Source organism: Ornithorhynchus anatinus, chromosome 10 (assembly GCF_004115215.2).
Source record: "Ornithorhynchus anatinus isolate Pmale09 chromosome 10, mOrnAna1.pri.v4, whole genome shotgun sequence".
Lineage (NCBI taxonomy): Eukaryota > Metazoa > Chordata > Mammalia > Monotremata > Ornithorhynchidae > Ornithorhynchus > Ornithorhynchus anatinus.
The window spans coordinates 46,508,773-46,526,333 of record NC_041737.1 but is presented as its reverse complement, the minus strand read 5'-3'; the positions used below and the strand labels follow the sequence as shown (position 1 = coordinate 46,526,333).

Here is a 17,561-nt window from a genome sequence, read left to right as displayed (position 1 = left end):
GCAAGTCACTTCAATTCTCTATGCCTCAATGACCTCATCTGTAAAATGTGGCTCAGTGGAAAGAGCCCAGCCTTGGGAGTCAGAGGTCATGGGATCAAATCCCGGCTCAGCCGCTTGTCAGCCGTGTGACTTCGGGCAAGTCACTTAACTCCTGTGTCCCAGTTACCTCACCTGTAAAATGGGGATGAAGACTGTGAGCCCCACATGGGACAAACTGATGACCTTGTATCTACCCCATTGCTTAGGACAGTGCTTTGCACATAGTAAGCGCTTAACAAATGCCATCGTTATTATTATTAAAAGGGGGATCAAGACTGTGAGCTCCAAGTGGGACAACCCCATGACCTTGTATCTACCCCTGCGCTTAGAACGGTGCTTGGTACGTAGTAAGGGCTTAACAAATGCCATCATCATTATGATTATTATCCAGTGAGGGCTCCATAAAGATGATTGATTGATAGATTGATTGTCCAACCTGGTCTTTGAGGGGGGCGGGGCTGGAAAGGGGCTAAAGGGGGGACGTGGCTGAGCTGGGGGCGGGGGGAGCCGGCTGTCACTCACCGGAGAGGGACTCCATAGCGCCGGTCCTGGGGGGGGCGGCCCCCGGACTGCCCGCCGCCCACCGCGCGCCCCCTGGCGGCCAAACGGACCGCGCGCCCCCCCCCCGGCAGGCCAAACGCACCGCGCGCCCCCTGGCGGCCCAAACGGACCGCGCGCGTGCGCACCGACGGCAGGGAGGGCGGAGGCGAGCGGGAGTCCTGCCGCCCCCTGCTGGGCGGCCGGGGAAGCCCGCAGGGCCTCCCTCCGTTCGGAACGGGTTCGGGCTTAGTCGTTGCCCGTCCACGCGTGACCGCAGACCTCTCGCGGGTGGGTCAGCTTGCGCTCACTGTGGGCATGAGTGCGCATTTAGGTGGGCAGGCAGCCTTACTTCGGAAATATTTATACACTTATGCTCCGGGGACAGGTGGCCGTGTGTCAGTGGCGCGTGTATCTGTGTGCATGACAGCCCCGCTCTCAGCCAGCGCAGCTAAAGGGTCACCCACAGACACAGTCCACTGCAGCTATAAATAAACCCGGAGTTCTGGCCCTGTGCCCCGGCGCCTGGGAGAGGGAGGAAGGGATGCCCGGACCCGATGAAAATCATTTGGAGGCAACTACTGCCCTCCTTCACCTCTCCCTCTAGTCACCTTTCTCTTCCTAGGCGCCCCCCAACAATCTCTCTATCCCTTCCCTTCTTCTCTCCCTCTTTCCCTCATCTCTCCTCTTCTCCCTCTGTGCTGTGTGTCCTTCTCACATCCAGGGCACACTCCTCTCCCCCAGCCCTCTTTTTTAATGTTATATTTTATGTTATTTGTTACGCACATTCTATGTGCCAGGCACTGTACTGAGCGGTGGTGTAGGTACAAGCTAACCAGGTTGGACACAATCACTTGTCCCACACGGGGCTCACAGCTTTAATCCCCATTTTTACAGATGAGCTGAGGCACAGAGAAGTGAAGTCTTGCCCAAGGTCACACAGCAGCCCAACTTAGCCCGGTTCAGCACAGACCGGCCCGACCCAAGGTTGCACAGCAGAACTCAGATTCTCCAAATCCCAGGCCCGTGCTCCTTCCGCTTGGCCTTGCTGCCCTCCTGTCCTCCATCTCCTCCTCTGTCCTCTCTGCTTTCTTCCCTATTCTGTGTCGTTTTCTAAGGCGAGCTAAAGCAGGCCATTCTTCCTCCTTTGCTAGTTTTGCTGGTGGACACCTACGCCACTCCTCTTCAGAGTTAGCTGCACACGGAGGCTGGTCAGTGCGTGTGTGTTGTGGGGGCATTTCTGGGTTGCAGGCACTGCTTCCAAGAAGGCAAGAGATCATCTCCCACCTCCTCCTGCATCATCTCTAGAACCCTGACTAGATTAGCAACCCTCGCCCCCATCCATGCCCTCCCCCAAGGAAGTGGGTTACCTTGGAGTCTCTGGATCTGCTTGGAGAAGGTCTCTGCCTGCTGGGCACTGGCCATTCGCTCATCCTCCAGGAGTCCTGACCCAGGAGCGGGAGGGACACAGCGTGAGGTCTCCAGGACGGGTTGGCAGCTGCTGTGTCACCCCCCTCTTGCCCCCTCACTCCCTCAGAACTCTCCTCCCCTGGGGCCCGGTTCTTGGCACCCAGCAAATGGGGAGAATTCTGGTCACAGCCCCCAGGCCTCTCGGTGGGAGGAGACCCCTGTGACCCCACCTCCGACCCCAACTGGCCCCTCACCTTGTAGCTCGAGGGAGTCGTCCTCATGCTGGCCGGCCAGGGCCCTTGTCTGCTCCAGCTCCGTCAGCAGCTGCAGGACCTGGGCCCGCAGCTGCTCCAGCTCCACCTCCGTCAGATCCAGTTCCCGGGCTTTGCCATCCTCCAGGGTCCCCACACCATCACCCTCTTGAGGTAGCTGCTGCTCCTCTTTCTCCTCCTCTTCCTCCTCCTCCTCTTCCTCTTCATACAGGGCTGGCAGAATGGTTTCTCCTGGGAGGCAGATCTCTGCACCATCAGGGCGCATCCCCCAGCCCCATGCCCACCCTCCCCCAGCCCCATCATCCCCAGCCCTATGCCCACCCCCCAACCTCCCCATCCCCCAGTCCCATACCCACCATCCCCCAGCCCCATGCCCACCATCTTCCAGCCCCACCATCCCCAGCCCGATGCCCCTGCCCCATCATCCCCCAGTCCCATATCCACCATCCCCCTGCCCCATCATCCCCCAGTCCCATGCTCACCAACCCCCAGCCCCATCATCCACCAGCCCCAGGCCCACCATCTCCCAGCCCCACCATCCCCCAGCTGATGCCCACCATCTCCCTGCCCCATCATCCCAAGCCCGATGCCCACCATTCCCCTGCCCCATCATTCCCCAGTCCCATGCCCACCATCCCCCAGCCCCAACATCCCCCAGCCCCATCATCCCCCAGATCCATACCCACCTTCCCCCAGCCCCACCATCCCCAGTCTCATGCCCACCCTCCCCCAGCCCCCGCCCACTGCCCCTCCACCCCACAGCCCCGGCTGAGCTGAGCAGCGGCCGAGTGGCCTCCCCTAGTGGCCCGGACCACACGCAGCGGGGGAGACGACTCCCCTCGCCCCCCCTCTCACCCCCCAGCCCTTCCCACCCCGGGCACTCAGCGGGAAACTGAGCCCACTGACTCTTTTTGGAGTCTGAACGTTCAGATACAGTCGATTCTCCTTGGTCAGTCAGTCATTCACTCAATCGTATTTATTATTATATCTATTATAATATATATATAATATTATTTATCTATATATTAATTAATATAATAATGTATACATAATTATAATGATAATGATTGTGGTATTCGTTAAACTCTTACTATGTGTCAGGCATTCTACTAAGCAGTGGAGTGGAAAATAATAATAAAAATTATGGGTTTTTTTAAGCATTTACTTTGTGCCAGGCACTGTACTAAGTAGGTGGATACAAGCAAATAGGGTTAGACACAGTCCCTATCTCACATGGAGCTCACAATCTCAAACCCCATTTTACAGATGAGGGAACTGAGGCACAGGAGTGAAGTGACTTGCCCAAGGTCACACAGCCCAGAGAACACACAAAACTGATGTCCTTCTGACTCCCAGTCCCCTTCTCTATCTACTACCCCTTGCTGCTTCTCTTACTCCATGCAGAGCACTGTACTAAGCACTGGAAAAGTACAATATAACAATGAACAGAAAAATTCCCTGCCCAGAATGAGCTTACAGTCTAGAGGGGGAGACAGACATTAATATAAATATATTACGGATATGTACATAAGTGCTGTGGGGATGGGAGGGGGCATGAAAAAAGGGAGCAAGTCATGGAGACACCGTAGGGAGTGGGAGAAGAGGAAAGGAGGGGGAGAAGAGGAAAGGAGGGCTTAGTTTGGGAAGGCCTCTTGGAGAAGATGTGACTTCAATAAAGCTTTGAAGCCGGGGAGAGTCATTGTTGCATATGAGGAGAGAGGGCGTTCCAGGCCAGAGGCAGGAGTGGGCTGACAGACGTGGGTATATTGGCACCTAGACTGAGCTGCTGGCATGGCTTCTTCCAGCCCTCGGCACCAGAGGAAAGCATCAGGGCTGGTTGAACTATCAAAATCATCATCATCATCATCATCAATGGTATTCATTTATTTCATTTATTTTTTAATGGTACTCATTAAGTGCTTACTATGTGCCAGGCACTGGACTAAGCGCTGGGGTTGATACAAGCTAATCAGGTTTAACACAGACCATGTCCCAAATGTGGCTCACAGTCTTAATCCCCATTCTACAGATGAAGTAACTGAGCCACAGAGATGTTGAATGACTTGCCCAAGGTCACAGCAGACAAGTGGCAGAGCTGAGATTAGAACCCAGGTCTTTCTCACTCACAAGCCCCTGCTCTATCCACTGGGCCATGCTGCTTCTTTATTGAGCGATTACTGTGTGCAGAGTACTCTACTAAGGCTTGGGAGAGTACTGTGCAACTGAGTTGGTAGAAACGTTCCCTGCCTTCTAGTTTACAGTCTAGAGGGGGAGACAGACATTAATATAAATAATTTGTATTAGATAATTTATAGATATGTACATAAGTGCTGTGGAACTGTGGAGATCATGTCTCTATCTCACCAGCGACCCTTTTCCCATGTCCTCCCCCTAGCCTGGAACTCCTTCCCCCTCCACACACACACACTCTCTCCGCCTTCAAAGGATTGTTAAGGTCACATCTCCATCTTCCCCGATTAAGCCCCCTTTTCCCTGGCTTACTTTCCCTTCTGTGATTTCTATGCACTTGGATCTGTGACCTTCGTACATTTAATATTTGCCCCCTCCCCAACCCCACAGCACTTATGTACATATCCTGAAATTATATATTATAAATTATTTATTTATATGAATGCCTCTCTCCCCCTCTAGACCGTAAACTCGTAATGGGCAGGGAACGGGTCCATTAATTCTGTTGTATTGTACTCTCCCAAGTACTTAGTACAGTGATCTGCACATAGTAAGCACTCAATAAATATCATTAATTGATTGATTGATTGATTGAGATGGTCCCCAACACCCAGGAGAGAAAGTCCTGCCTTGGTCATCTGGAGTTTGGAGCAAAGACATCTTGCACATACAGAATCTTCCCCTTAGACCCGTGTCCCCCAAAGCCTTTTCATCCCATGATGCCCCCTTCCTCTAGCTCCCCATCACCCCTTCACAGGAAAAACGAAAGACTGGCAGTTTTGCTTGCAGGTGCCATCACCAGTAGCGGCAACAGCAGCCATTCCGAGTTAGGTACTTGCAGCCTCTCAGTGTTGCAGCACATCTTTGAGGCTGGGTGGGAGGGGCTGGGGGTGCTGGGAGAGAAAGTCCAGGAGGGGGAGGAGTCCGACTCACCCCGTCCATTCGGTCCACAGTTCTCTGTCATCATTACCCAACCCCACACCTCTCTTCAAATGGCTTTGGAATCTCAGCCCCCAGCTGGGCAATACCAGGTTATGCGGGGTCCCAGGGGACCAGTGGCCAAAATTCACCCCCTCTACTAACTGGCATTTCCAGTGCTTTAATTGGATCGGGACTGGCAGAGCGGGGGAGGGAGAGAAAGAGAAGTTGGGGAAGTAAGGGAGAAGCCCACTGACCAGTCAGTCCTGGGGTCCCAACAGCAGGCAGTGCCACTGGGTCTTTTTCTCTGCAGAGTAAAGCAGTCCTGCCTTAGAGGTCCCGAACCCCAGATAGACCTGTGGCTCAATAAGACCACCTTGCCGGGACCACTCTCCTCTGTCCTTCCCCTCGGTCCTGACTCCCAGTAGCTCCTCCAGCACCCAGACCAAGATTTTGAGTGCCTCCAGGTCCTTTTCCGCGGGTCTTCGAAACCGCCTTAGGGAAGCAGCGTGGCCTAATGGAAAGAGCACGGGACTGGAAGTCAGAGGAGCGGGGTGCTGATTCCAGCTCTGTCACGTGTCTGTGGTGTGACCTTGGGTGAATCACCTAACTTCTCTGTGCCTCAGTTACCTGATCTGTAAAATGGGAATTAAATCCTCCTCCCTCCTACTTAGACTGTGAGCCCCATGAGGACAGGGACTGTGTCCAAACTGATGAACCTGTGTCTTCCTCAGCACTTAGAGCAGTGCTTAGCACACAGTAATTATTTAACAAATAGAATAATAATCATGACTCCCCTTCTGGTGGGGGCTCTCTGGTGCAACTCCTGGAATGGAACCTGGTATGGAAGCAGGGCTGGGTCTGCAGGGAGAACTGAACTTCAAGGAAGGTCAGTCAGTCAACTGTATTTATTGAGCGCTTACCATGTGCAGAGCACTGTGCTAAGCACTTGGGAGAGTACGATACAGAAATAAACAGGCACATTGCCTGCCCACAATGAGATTACAGTCTGGGGCCAGGGGGTTGGGGGAAGCAGACATTAATATAGGCTGGGTAGAGGGAAGTGGGGGTGGGGAGGAAGGCACTCCAAGGGAAGAAGACATACCATCCATGTTGGGTCCACACCGACGGTCCAGAGCTCCCCAGCGCTGGGCTCTCTTCCCCTCACTGCCCTCCGCTCCTTCACAGGATCCTGCAGTGGTCAAATCCAGTTCTGAGGACAGACAGGGATGTGTGTGTGTGTGTGTGTGTGTGTGTGTGTGTGTGTGTGTGTGGCGGGGGGCGGGCAGGTGGGGGAGGGCCACAATACCCTCTGGGCTTGATGAGGGGAGAGGACAGGGTGACGGAAGACATAAGGTTATCAGGGAGAGGCTGAGCTCTGGGCAGCCATCCCAGCCAGGTAATAGAGGGGAAGGGTCCTGGGCTCTGTGGGGCTTGGTGGGCCCAGTGGGGCTCAGAGAGAGTCTAAGGACACAGGTCCAAATTAAGTCCTCAGTCTCCCCCCTTCTCCTCCTCCCACTCTATCCCATGTTCTAGGATGCTGTTCCCCCTCCAGCCCCCCGGCCCGACCTCTGGTTTCCGTGGATCCAAAGCTGACCGACCGTGTTCTCTCTGGCTTATTTCACTCTGGCTCGGGCACCGACAGCAAGGGTAGGAATATATTTAGCACGGCAAGGGAGAGAGGGAGGAGGTGAGAGAGAGAGGGGGAAGAGATGGGGAGCGGGAGGGGGAGAGATGATGGGGGGGGAGGGGATGGGGAGAGGAGGAAAGGGAGGGAGGCATCCTCTCCCTCTTTCCCAGAACTGTAACTAAGCTTCCTCTCCCCTTGTCCTCTCTCCTGTCCACCCCTGCAGCCTCTCATCGGGAGGTGGCTTCCAGGGTTGGGGCTAGATCAGGCAGGCAGGGAGGAAGCAGGGTGGCTTTCTGGTGGGTTGGGGACTGGAGAGGCAGGAGGGAATTGATCTCCAGGTGGGGGGTGCAGGTGGAAAGGCAGAAATGGGTGCCACCCCGGCTCCTCCCACCCATCTCTGGAGGCTGAGCCCTGGGCCCTTCGGGACTGGGAAAGCTCTTGGGTCAGAGCAGGTGGAGAGATTCCCGGGGAGAGGAAGGTGGGACGAGGGGAGCGGTGGGAATAGTGGCGGGGGGGAGCAAAGGGGGAGAGGGAAAGGGAGGAGGGAAGCAGGGATGGGAGGAGGGAGGCAGGGAGAGAGGACGAGAGTAGAGTTGGAGAGAACCGGTAGGAAAGGGAGGGACAGGAAGGGCAGGAAAGATGGAGATCAGGGCGGGGGGTGGGAAGGTGAAGACGGTGAGCCCGTTGTTAGGCAGTGATGGTCTCTATCTGTTGCCGAATAGTACTTTCCAAGCGCCTAGTACAATGCTCTGCACACAGTAAGCGCTCAGTAAATACGATCGAATGAATGAATGAAGGGATGCAGAGTTGAGGACAGAGAGATGGAGAGATGGAAAAATAGAAGAAGGAGAGGAGAGAGGGATGGAGGATGGAGAGGAGGAGAGAGGGATGGAGGATGGAGAGGAAGAGACCCGGGGGACTGAGAGGGAGAGGAACTAAGAAAGAGGATGGGAGAGAAGAGAGGTGGACAGAAGGAGCTGGGCGAGGCTCATCCCTGACCTGAACGCGAGCAGCTCCCGGCTCCGGACCCGGGCCCGTTCCCGGTCCCGGTGCCGGTTCCCGCTCCGGCCTCCATGGCTGCTTCTGCTCGCCCCGCCGAGCGCCGAAGCCGCAGAGCCGGAGGGGCGGGGCGGGGGGCGGGGGGATCTGGCCAAGCCTCCCCCCCACCCCCACCCCCATCCCCGAGCCCAGCCCTCCGGGGTCCCCAGGGACCCCTCCCCCCCAGGAGCCCCTCCCCCAGGCCCCTTAACTCGCCTCTGCCTGGCTTGTCCCCCGGAGGCCCGGTGGGTGGCTGTCATCCAGGCCCCCTCCCATCATTAACCAGCCCTGTCCGACCCGCCCTCCCACCCTGCTCTCTAGAGGCGGGGCTCAGGACCATCAGCCAGACCCCTGGGAGCTGGGACTCCTGAGTTCACACGGGGGCTCTGCTTCCAAAGGGCAGCCTCCATCGCTAAGAGGCAGCTAGGAGGCGTGAGAAAAGAGGGCCTGGCTTGCCTGTAGGACCGGAGGGCTGGGAGCCAGGATGACTGGGTTCGGCATTCATTCATTCAATCGTATTTATTGTGCGCCTACTGTGTGCAGAGTACTGTACTAAGCGCTTGGAAAGTACAATTCGGCAACAGAGACAACCCCTGACCAACAATGGACTCTCAGTCTAGAAGGGGGGAGACAGACAACAAAACAAAACAAAACAGTAGACAGGCATCAATGGCATCAATATAAATAAATAGAATTCTAGACATATACACATCATTAACAAAATAAATAGAATAATAAATGTGTACATATATACACAAGTGTTGCGGGGCGGAGAGGGGGGAAGAGCAGAGGGAGGGAGTAGAGGCGATGGAGGGGGGAGGTGGAGCAGAGGAAAAGGGGGGCTCAGTCTGGGAAGGCCTCCTGGAGGAGGTGAGCTTTCAGTAGGCATTGTCCACTCCCCTGCTGCATGGCATAATAATAATATTTGATAAGCAACTACTTTGTGTCAGGGACTGTTCTAAGGGGTAGATACAAGATATTCTGGTCCCACATGGGAATCACAGTCTAAGGAGAAGGGAGAACAAATCCTCGTTTTGCCCCTGAGGGAACTGAGAGCGGGAGAAGTGAAGTGACTTGCCCAAGGTCACACAGCAGGTACGTGGTGGAGATGGGATTAGAAGCCCGGTCCTCAGTCCACCACCCTTAGCTCAGGCGGAACTCTTGCTCCTCTGGTGCAGCCAGTTCTGGGGCAAACCTTTGTGGTAGCTGTCTTCTATGGAGCAAATGCTTCCTAGCGACTGCGGGGGGAATGCCAGGGGATCTCAGCCGAATGGCAGGCAGATTGGGTATAGGGGAACAGATAAGGCCAGGACTGGGATCTCAGGCCCTGGAACTGGGCAGGGGTGGTGGCGTGATTCTCTCCCCCACCTTCATCTACAGCCTGAGGCTAGTCAGAGAATTTGTTTCTGCTTGCCCATCCTCAGAGCCTCATGCCCAGCTGTTGGCTCCTTTAACAGCTCCTCTCTCACACCCCTAACCCGCTCTCTGTTTCTTCCTGTGTCTTCTTGGCCACCTGGCCACCATGTCTGGAGCCCATCCCCAGGGTCCAATGCCAGGGTCCATCTTGAGGTCCATCCTTGGAGTCTATTCTGGGGTCCATCCCCAGTGTCCATTTCCAGGGTCCATCCTGTGCCCCATCCCAGGGTTCTGCTTCAGGACACCTTTCAAATCGTGACCCAAAAAGACTACTAAGTCCAAACACACACTCACACCATCTCTCATGTACACCCTTAGTCACATGTATACATCCAGTTCATCATAAGCCTATTCAGTCACACTCATACTCCTCACTCACTGGTATGTTCATGGACAGTATTATGCACAAAACACACACACACACACACACACACACACACACAGTCTCACAGTCCCAGATTGCCAAAAAGTAGGAGAGAATAAGGGTAGACTCCAGCCACCGTGGAATGAAACCTCCTGGCCTCACTCCCTCCCCACTGTCAGACACACTTGAGCTCAGTGGGGTGGGAGCAGGGAGGATATGCCTACCCAGGAAGGACAGCAGTTGCTCTGTGGGACTGTAGTCACTCGTACTCTCAGGCTGAACTGGGCTCCAATTCCCACAGGTTGCAATGCATTAAGCCCAACAGATGTCAGGGGGGCCTGATTCCTGTTTTGAGAATTACTTTCACCCTCCAAGGTCCGACTTCACCATCACTCCTGTCCTGCAGAGGGGCAGCACTGATATTACTCAGACATGGCACAATTTGGCATCTTTTGCCTAACCCACCTTTTAGGGAAAGTGAAGTTCAAAGGTACATACAAAAGCCCTAGGTTTGAGCCACCCAGCTTATTGGACACCGAAACACACACACATACACACACGCAGATGCATGCTCCTGTCTCAGGCTCTCTCATCCTGCATCTTCCTGGCACCCAGAGGGTGGGGCTGCAGGGTGGAAAGATACCATGCTGCACTGAATTTTTCAGCAGATAATCACAGCACCTCTCAATCATAAAGCAAGCCACCTCCGGCTTCTAAGGGGTTATTACCTGGGGCCCCACTGTCTTCCCACCTCAGATTGCAAGTGCTTCCTTGGCTTGGGTTCTGCAGGCCCAAGGCTTCAGGGACTTAGGAAAAGCCTCAGACTCGGACTTCAGCGCCTGAAGACCAGTTTGTGCTTGCTCGGTTCCGTGGGCCACAAATTCTGTGAGTGGGCTGAGGGATTTAACCCTGTCCCATTCCTTTCTGCTGCTCTCACCCACACAGTGGGTGGTAGACCAGGCCCATGGATGGAGACCTGCTTCCAGCCTCCCCAGCACTAGCTGTCCCACCCCAGTACCCGAGCATGTGCACCCCACCCTCACACCCGCGCACACGCACCTTGGCAGAGGCCAGATGCTTGTTAGGCTAAGAGGTGCCAACTCCACAGGGTCATGGAGATCATGGCCCCTGTAGACTCGGCACCAAAGGGGAGACACTATTAGGTTAATTCCCAACGTTCTGGGGATAGCTTGTCTCACCCCTTGGAACTGGAAAGGAGCCAACAGGTTGGCTTTACCCCACAGACCTCCAGCGGGCACCCGGTCCTTCCCCGAGGGAACGCGGTACAGGAGGTGAGAGAGGGCTGCTTATAGTCAGTTGTGCCAGGGCAGCCCAGGAGTGCAGTTCTCTACCCTCCTGCCCCCCGTCCCAGACCCCAGGACCCAGCAAGGACCTAAAGCAGGCTTCCCCTGGGCCCCTAACCCCTTTCAGGTTTCTCCCAGGCCCCTAACTCCTTCCCCCCAGTCCTGCCTCCAATACCCACCTCCTCTATGCTCCACCCCAGGAGCATCTGGCTTTCTCACTCCAACCCTAGTTCTCTAGCCATGGGACTGGGGGTGGCAGCGTTGGTCCCAGGGGAAGAGATTGAGGAGGGAAGGGGTTGGCCATCTGGGCTGCAGGACTGTGACAAGGAGGGACTGGTTCTTCTGTCCTCATGGGGAGCAGGGCAGCGAGATGGGCCGGGACTGGGGCCAGAGTGCCATGGGGGTGGAGAGGGAAGTTGTCCGCTCCTCAATCAGCTCAGGGAGCAGTTTGTCTTGATCACCCTGCAATCTGGGGTCTCAAGGGGCTCAGCTGCCCAACTCATCCCATCTCACCAGCTCACACTTCCTGAAGATGCCTGGGATTCCTTCCTCCCAGCTGCAGGATCTTCCTCTCTTTGCTCCCAGAACCAGCTTCTTCCCCTGTGCCAGCCCCACCCCTTTCCTTCCAGGCTTCCCTGGACTCTGACCCCTCCAGGCTGTCCCTGAGCCCCACTCCCCACCCCCTAGGCTTCCCCCAGGTCCCTAACACCTCAGGTTTCCCCCATGTCCCTACTCATGAAGAAGTAGCATGTCATAAGGAAAAACAGCATGGTGTAGTGGATAGACACGCACCTGGGATTTAAAAGGTCATGGGTTCTAATCCCAGATATGCCACTTGTATGCTGTATGACCTTGGGAAAGTCACTTAACTTCTCCGGGCCTCAGGTACCTCATCTGTAAAATGGGGATTGAGAGTGTGAGGCCCCATGTAGGACAGGGACTGTGTCCAACCCAATTTGCTTCTATCTATCCCAGCGCTTAGTAGAGTGCCTGGCACATAGTAAGTGCTTAACAAATGCCATTATTATTACTATTATTAACCCCCTCCAGGCTGTCCCCAGGCCCATACCCTTCCCAAGCTTCCCAACAAGACCTTTGCTAGCCCCTTCTCCCCAGTTAGCAACTTCCCCCTCCTCCAACTCCTTCCCGGGGCTCTTCCAGGCCCCTTCCAACTCCCTTCCTTCCCCTGGAGCCTCTTCAGCTGGGGAAGAAGATGGGCCCAGGAGAAGGCTTCAACCCCAAAACCTGACTCCTGACCTGGGGTTGACCTGAGGCAGGGAGCGGAAGCTCAGCGGAAGTAATTAGTAAAATTATTATTATTATTATTACATAAAACTAAGGCCCAGTTAGTCCCCTCCATCCATTCCAGCTCCCCAGCAGGCTCTCCCCACCCTGCCCCCAAATAAAACCAGGTGGGAAAAACAGGGCTCGTCCGGGATTTGAACCCGGGACCTCTCGCACCCTAAGCGAGAATCATACCCCTAGACCAACGAGCCGGTGATAGAAGTAGCTGGACAGATGTGGTCTTCTTTGCCACATCAGCAGCAATTGAGGCTTCTGGTTTCAGGAGGCGGCTCCCTCTCTCTCCACCCTACCTGGCTGAGAGCCCAGGCCTACTCCATTCCCCTCTGTTCCTCCCAGCCTCCCTCTCCCACTACTGCTGGATCTTCCTTCTTTCTTTTCTCTGCCCCCAGATGCAGACCCTCATTGCTCAGCTGATTTGTGAGGCAAGGGCACCCCCCACGACCCACCAATGCCGGGAGGAGAGTAGCCTAGAGCTTTTCAGAACAGGAGGCTTCTTGTTCTTGGCTGCGGCAGTGTGCGGATTTAGTTTCAAATCCAGCCAACGGCTGCCCTTCCCCATTCAAATCAATCAATCCAGCAATGCTATTTATTGAGCATAGCATAAATAAGTGCTATGTACCCAGCCCTATACTTAGCACTTGGAAGAGTATGATTGAGTTAGTAGGCACTAATCCCTCCCCTCAGAGAACCAGTCTAGCCTGGGAAACAGATGCTAAAATAAATCACAGGTAGGGGCAAGCAACAAATTTAAACATATGCACATAAGCACTGTGGGAGTTGTACAAGGGTGAGGAGGGGGAAGTGAGTCCCCAAGTCCTTACATGATGCGGAAGTGTTCGCGTGGCAGAAGGGAGGGAAATAAAGGAGGAAGAGATGAGAGGGAAATCAGGGAAGGTCTCCTGGAGAAGGCATGATTCCAGAAGGGCTTGGAAAATGGGGAGAGCAGTGGTCTGTCAGATGTGAGAAGGAGAAAGTTCCAGACAGGAGGGAGGGTGTTTGCAAGAGGTAAGAGAGACAAGAACAAGGCACAGTGAATAGGTTGGCCTGAGAGGAGCAAAGTAGGTGAGCTGGTTTGCACTGGGAGAGGAGGGAGGGTAAGCAGTAGGGAGAGAGCTGATTGAGTGCCTTAAAGCCATCCCCTAGTTGCCCCTGCCGCAAGTTTTATTAGACTGTGAACCACATGGGGTTCAGGGATCGGTTATCTAATTCCCAGGATTTAGTTCAGTGCTTTGCACATTAGATAGGAGCTTAGTAAATACTAATGAGGAAACACCATGGCCTAGTGGTTAGAGATCATGGGCCTGGGATTCAGAAGGACTTGGGTTCTAACCCCAGCTCTGCCACTTGTCTGCTATATGACCTCGGGCAAGTCATTTCATTTCTCTGGGGCTCGGTTCCCTCATCTATAAAATGGAGTTAAGACTGTGAGCCCCATGTGAGACAGAGATTGTGTCTAACCAGATTTACTTATATCCAGCCCAGTGTTTAGTACAGTACCTGGAACGTATTAAACACTTAACAAATACCATAATTATTATTATTATAATCATTGATAGTAACTTCTCTTAGTTACTCATCTTTAAAATGGGGATTAAAACTGTGAGCCCCATGTGGGAGAGGGACTGTGTCCAATGCAATTTGCTCGTATCCATCCCAGCGCTTAGCACAATGCCTGGCACATAGTAAGTACTTAACAAATACCATTATTATTATTATTATTCCCTCAGACCCTTCCCTTCCCCCCAGACCCTTCTCCCTGAGAAACCACAAGGAGTTTCCTCCCTCCCTTTCCCAGTCCCTCCCAGACCCAAGGTCTCTGGCTCTCCTGGTGGGAGTCTTGGGGAAATCAATCTATCAATCAATCAATCAATCAATCAATCAGTGGGTATTTATTGAGCACTTAACTGTATGCAGAGCACTTACTAAATGCTTAAGGAGAAAGAAAACAAGGTGCTCGAGAGAGCTGGAGAGAATCTCCCTGGCCATGGAGATACCCAAAGGCAGCCCCTACTCATCTTGAGGGTCAAGTCCATTAGCTAAATTGGGCAAAGGATGGGACTTTGATCAAAATCTCCTGGGGTCATTACCTCCCCTGGCTGCTTGGGTCTGGAGGAGGAAGGGAGGCAGAAACTCCTGGGCTCATCTCTCTCCTGTGGCTGGGCCGATTGCCCCTGCATGCCTCCTATTCGCCGGTGAGGGCATTTTTCCTAGGTATCTCTCTTTGCAGGTTGTTTGCTACACCCCACTTCCTCCTCTACCTACTCCCACCCCTTCCTGGCTTCAGCTCCACCCACACTCTGTCCCACGGTGAAGGGTTGAAGAGCAATTCAACTCCCAGTTAAAGCTCACTCCTGCTCAGGGGTTTCCCGGGGCACCGAGCATCTGGGAGGGAATCAGTCAATATTGAAGCATGCTAGGGGGAATGACAACTCATTCATCTGGACCAGCTTCCCATTGCATCACCTTGGCCCGTTTCCCAAGAAAAGTCTGTCAGAAGGAGATGGAAAATTATTTTTTTGAGTAGCGGTGGTCCTGGCAAGGATGGGTAAAACCTAATTTCAAACTGTCAGGAAAAGGTGGGCCTGTCCGGGATTTGAACCCGGGACCTCTCGCACCCAAAGCGAGAATCATACCCCTAGACCAACAGGCCACTCACAGTAGGAAAGCTCCCACACATACTCTAGATGACATCATGAAGTCTGAGTTGGGCATTTAAAAACCAGTTGTGCAGCTTCTCATTATCCCTCAGCCTTCCCCTGCCCAGGGAGACTATGGAATAATCAAAGGGCGTTTAGACAGTTCACTGGTTTAAGGGAATGATTCTTGCTTTATGAGTGAGAGGGCCCAGGTTCAATTGTTGAATGAGCCTGCCTTTTGGCAGTGAATCCAGGGGCCTGGCCCAGTTTCTTCCCAGTACCCACTTGATCCTCTGGGGTCAGTCACTCAGTCAATCGTATTTATCGAGTGCTTAATGTGTACAGAGCACTGTACTATGTACGTGCTGGGGAAAGTACAGTATAGCATAGAGCAGACACATTCCCTGCCCATACGAGTTTACAGTTTAGAGGAGACAGATGAAAATAAATAAAATGTATTTATTTACATGACCTTGGGCAAGTCACTTGATTTCTCTGTGCTTCAGTTACCTCATCGGCACCGGGGCAGGGGATATATGAGGGGTAGGGGGCAGCTCACAAGCAATCTGTTGTATCCCCGCTACACCCTGTGAGAATGGACAATCATCTGTTTGTCATCACCACTTGTGAAACTCTTGTCCTGGAGTCTTACCCCCTTGCTGCAGGGGAATGGTCCAAATTGCTCTGAGGTTTCGGGAGAGCAGCCTGGCATGGTGGGCTCCGAGATGGGGGAGCTGAGATGGTGGAGGAGGGGCCCTAGTGGGGTGACTGCCTGGTGAGATAGGGAGGGAATAACCCTAGGGGTGACTCCAATTGAGTTTCAGGCACGAGGGTCTGGCAGAAGGGGCAGCTCTGGGGTGGAGGAGCAGGAATACAGGGTTTTCCAAGGCAGATCCAGATTGGTGCACCGTCCTAGGACCAGCTGCCCCTACCCGAGAGGATCTGACCTCACAAGATGCCCCAGACCACCTCTCACGGGGGGCTGGGGTGGGGAGGGTCTCCACACCATGCGGCTTGAGGCTGGACCTCCCTTTTGGAGCAGAAGCAGATTGGTCTCTGTTGGAACCAGAGGAAGGGGTGGCCAAAGGCTTCCTTTCCCTCCCCCTGTTTCCAGCTCCCATCTCTCCTCCCTGCAGTTCCATGCCTGCATCATGGAAATGATGCGTGGGAAGCTCATGGTGGACGACTCTGAATCCAGCTCTCAGGAAACCAAAACTTCCACAGTCTCCTCCAGACAGGTGGGACCCAGCTAATGGCCATGGGGGCCAGTCAGCCCAGAAGCTGCCTGGGCCCCCCTCTTCAAAATGAGCACCCCAGAGCCCCTCTGGAGACCAAATGACCAACATGGCCCTGAGGAGGTGGGGTGGTTGTCTCGGGTGGCCAAAGGGGTCACATTTTAACTTTTCAGACTTTTCTTTCAAATCCTCTCCCATCCTGGATCCAGCTCACTGGGGACAGGCGGAGGTGAGGCAGGAACAGCTTCTCGTTGTTAACTAGCTTGGTTTTAACAGATCTAGACCGGCAATTCTTAGACTCCATCCTCCTTTGGGACACTTAAAAGGGCCGCTTCCTGAAGGAAAAGCCCACATTCCCGGCCATTTTCTCCCTGCATCTCAAGATTCCCAGCTTCTGCCCCAAGGCAGCCCCAATCGAATTTCTCTCCAATAGCCTCTGAATCCACACTCGGCCAGTCTTCTCTTCCAGAATCTGTCCTGGGACGGCCCTAGCACAGGACAGAATGTGGGATGCTACTGGGATGCTACTTCACCCTCCCCAGCCAGCACTGAACTCCTGAGAATGGAAAGGGCACGGGACAAGGAAGCGAGGTCAGCAATCCCAGGGCAGATTTCTCATTGGCCTAGTCCCAGACAGGAAGGCAAGGGCAGTCTGAATGTCCTGCTGAGGCCAGCTTTAAGCCCTTACCCTGCACATCCAGTCCAACCCCACTAGCCAGCAGTTGCTAGAGCGGTCCTTGCCCCTGGCAGCTCCCTGTAAGCCAGCAGGGGCTCTCCCAGGAGTCACCTTGACCTGTTTGCCGGATGAAGGCCAGAGGGCAGAAGGGAGGGTTGCACTAATCAGGGTCCTACCAAGGACCTCGATGGCCTCTCCCTATCTGGGGCTGGTCACCTGAGACCAAGCCAGGGTCCCTACTCTTTCACTCGTCAGCATACCCCTCTGAAACCTCATTAAGTGGGATAGCAGATCTAAAAGTCCTTCTGGCCCTGGGGACCCAACCTTCTCCTCTGGGAACTAACAGGTCTGAAATGGTGTATTTTGCCTTTTTCTCTTGCGATGTCCCGCAGCCCAGAGAGCACAGGACTAGCCATTAAATAAAGGCCAGCTGGGCCAAACGCAGCTAACACCTTGGGACTGGTGTGTCCGTGGGACAGTGGGGAGCGCAGTTGGGCTGGATCTGGCAGTGTGGCCAGAGAGGAGGGACAAGGAGCAGCCAGGGGAGGGGTGGCGTAAGGGTCAGTTTTGAAGGTGGCGACGTCTCCGGAA

At 54.2% G+C, this 17,561-nt stretch overlaps 1 protein-coding gene and 2 non-coding genes across 6 annotated transcripts in view; all 3 read right to left on the bottom strand.

Annotated features, from left to right (window-relative positions):
* The window catches only part of CCDC136 (coiled-coil domain containing 136), a 35,944-nt gene extending 27,845 nt beyond the window's left edge, over positions 1-8,099 (bottom strand). For 3 of the 4 annotated variants that reach the window (XM_029073956.2, XM_029073958.2, XM_029073959.2), the window contains exons 1-4: positions 7,996-8,099; positions 6,472-6,579; positions 2,241-2,489; positions 1,947-2,021 (exon numbers count right to left, since the gene is read on the bottom strand). In XM_029073956.2, the coding sequence (XP_028929789.1) occupies positions 1,947-2,021; positions 2,241-2,489; positions 6,472-6,579; positions 7,996-8,071 (508 nt within the window). In that variant the 5' untranslated portion in view covers positions 8,072-8,099. Of the gene's footprint in view, positions 1-561; positions 634-1,946; positions 2,022-2,240; positions 2,490-6,471; positions 6,580-7,995 lie in introns of those variants that run through there. The other variant, XM_039913276.1, reaches the window with a different exon arrangement.
* Positions 8,100-12,542: 4,443 nt separating this feature from the next.
* Positions 12,543-12,614, bottom strand: TRNAP-AGG. Its single transcript has one exon. It is a non-coding gene; the product is annotated as a tRNA-Pro (tRNA).
* Positions 12,615-15,001: 2,387 nt separating this feature from the next.
* On the bottom strand, positions 15,002-15,073 carry TRNAP-UGG. Its single transcript has one exon. It is a non-coding gene; the product is annotated as a tRNA-Pro (tRNA).
* Positions 15,074-17,561: the final 2,488 nt, after the last annotated feature.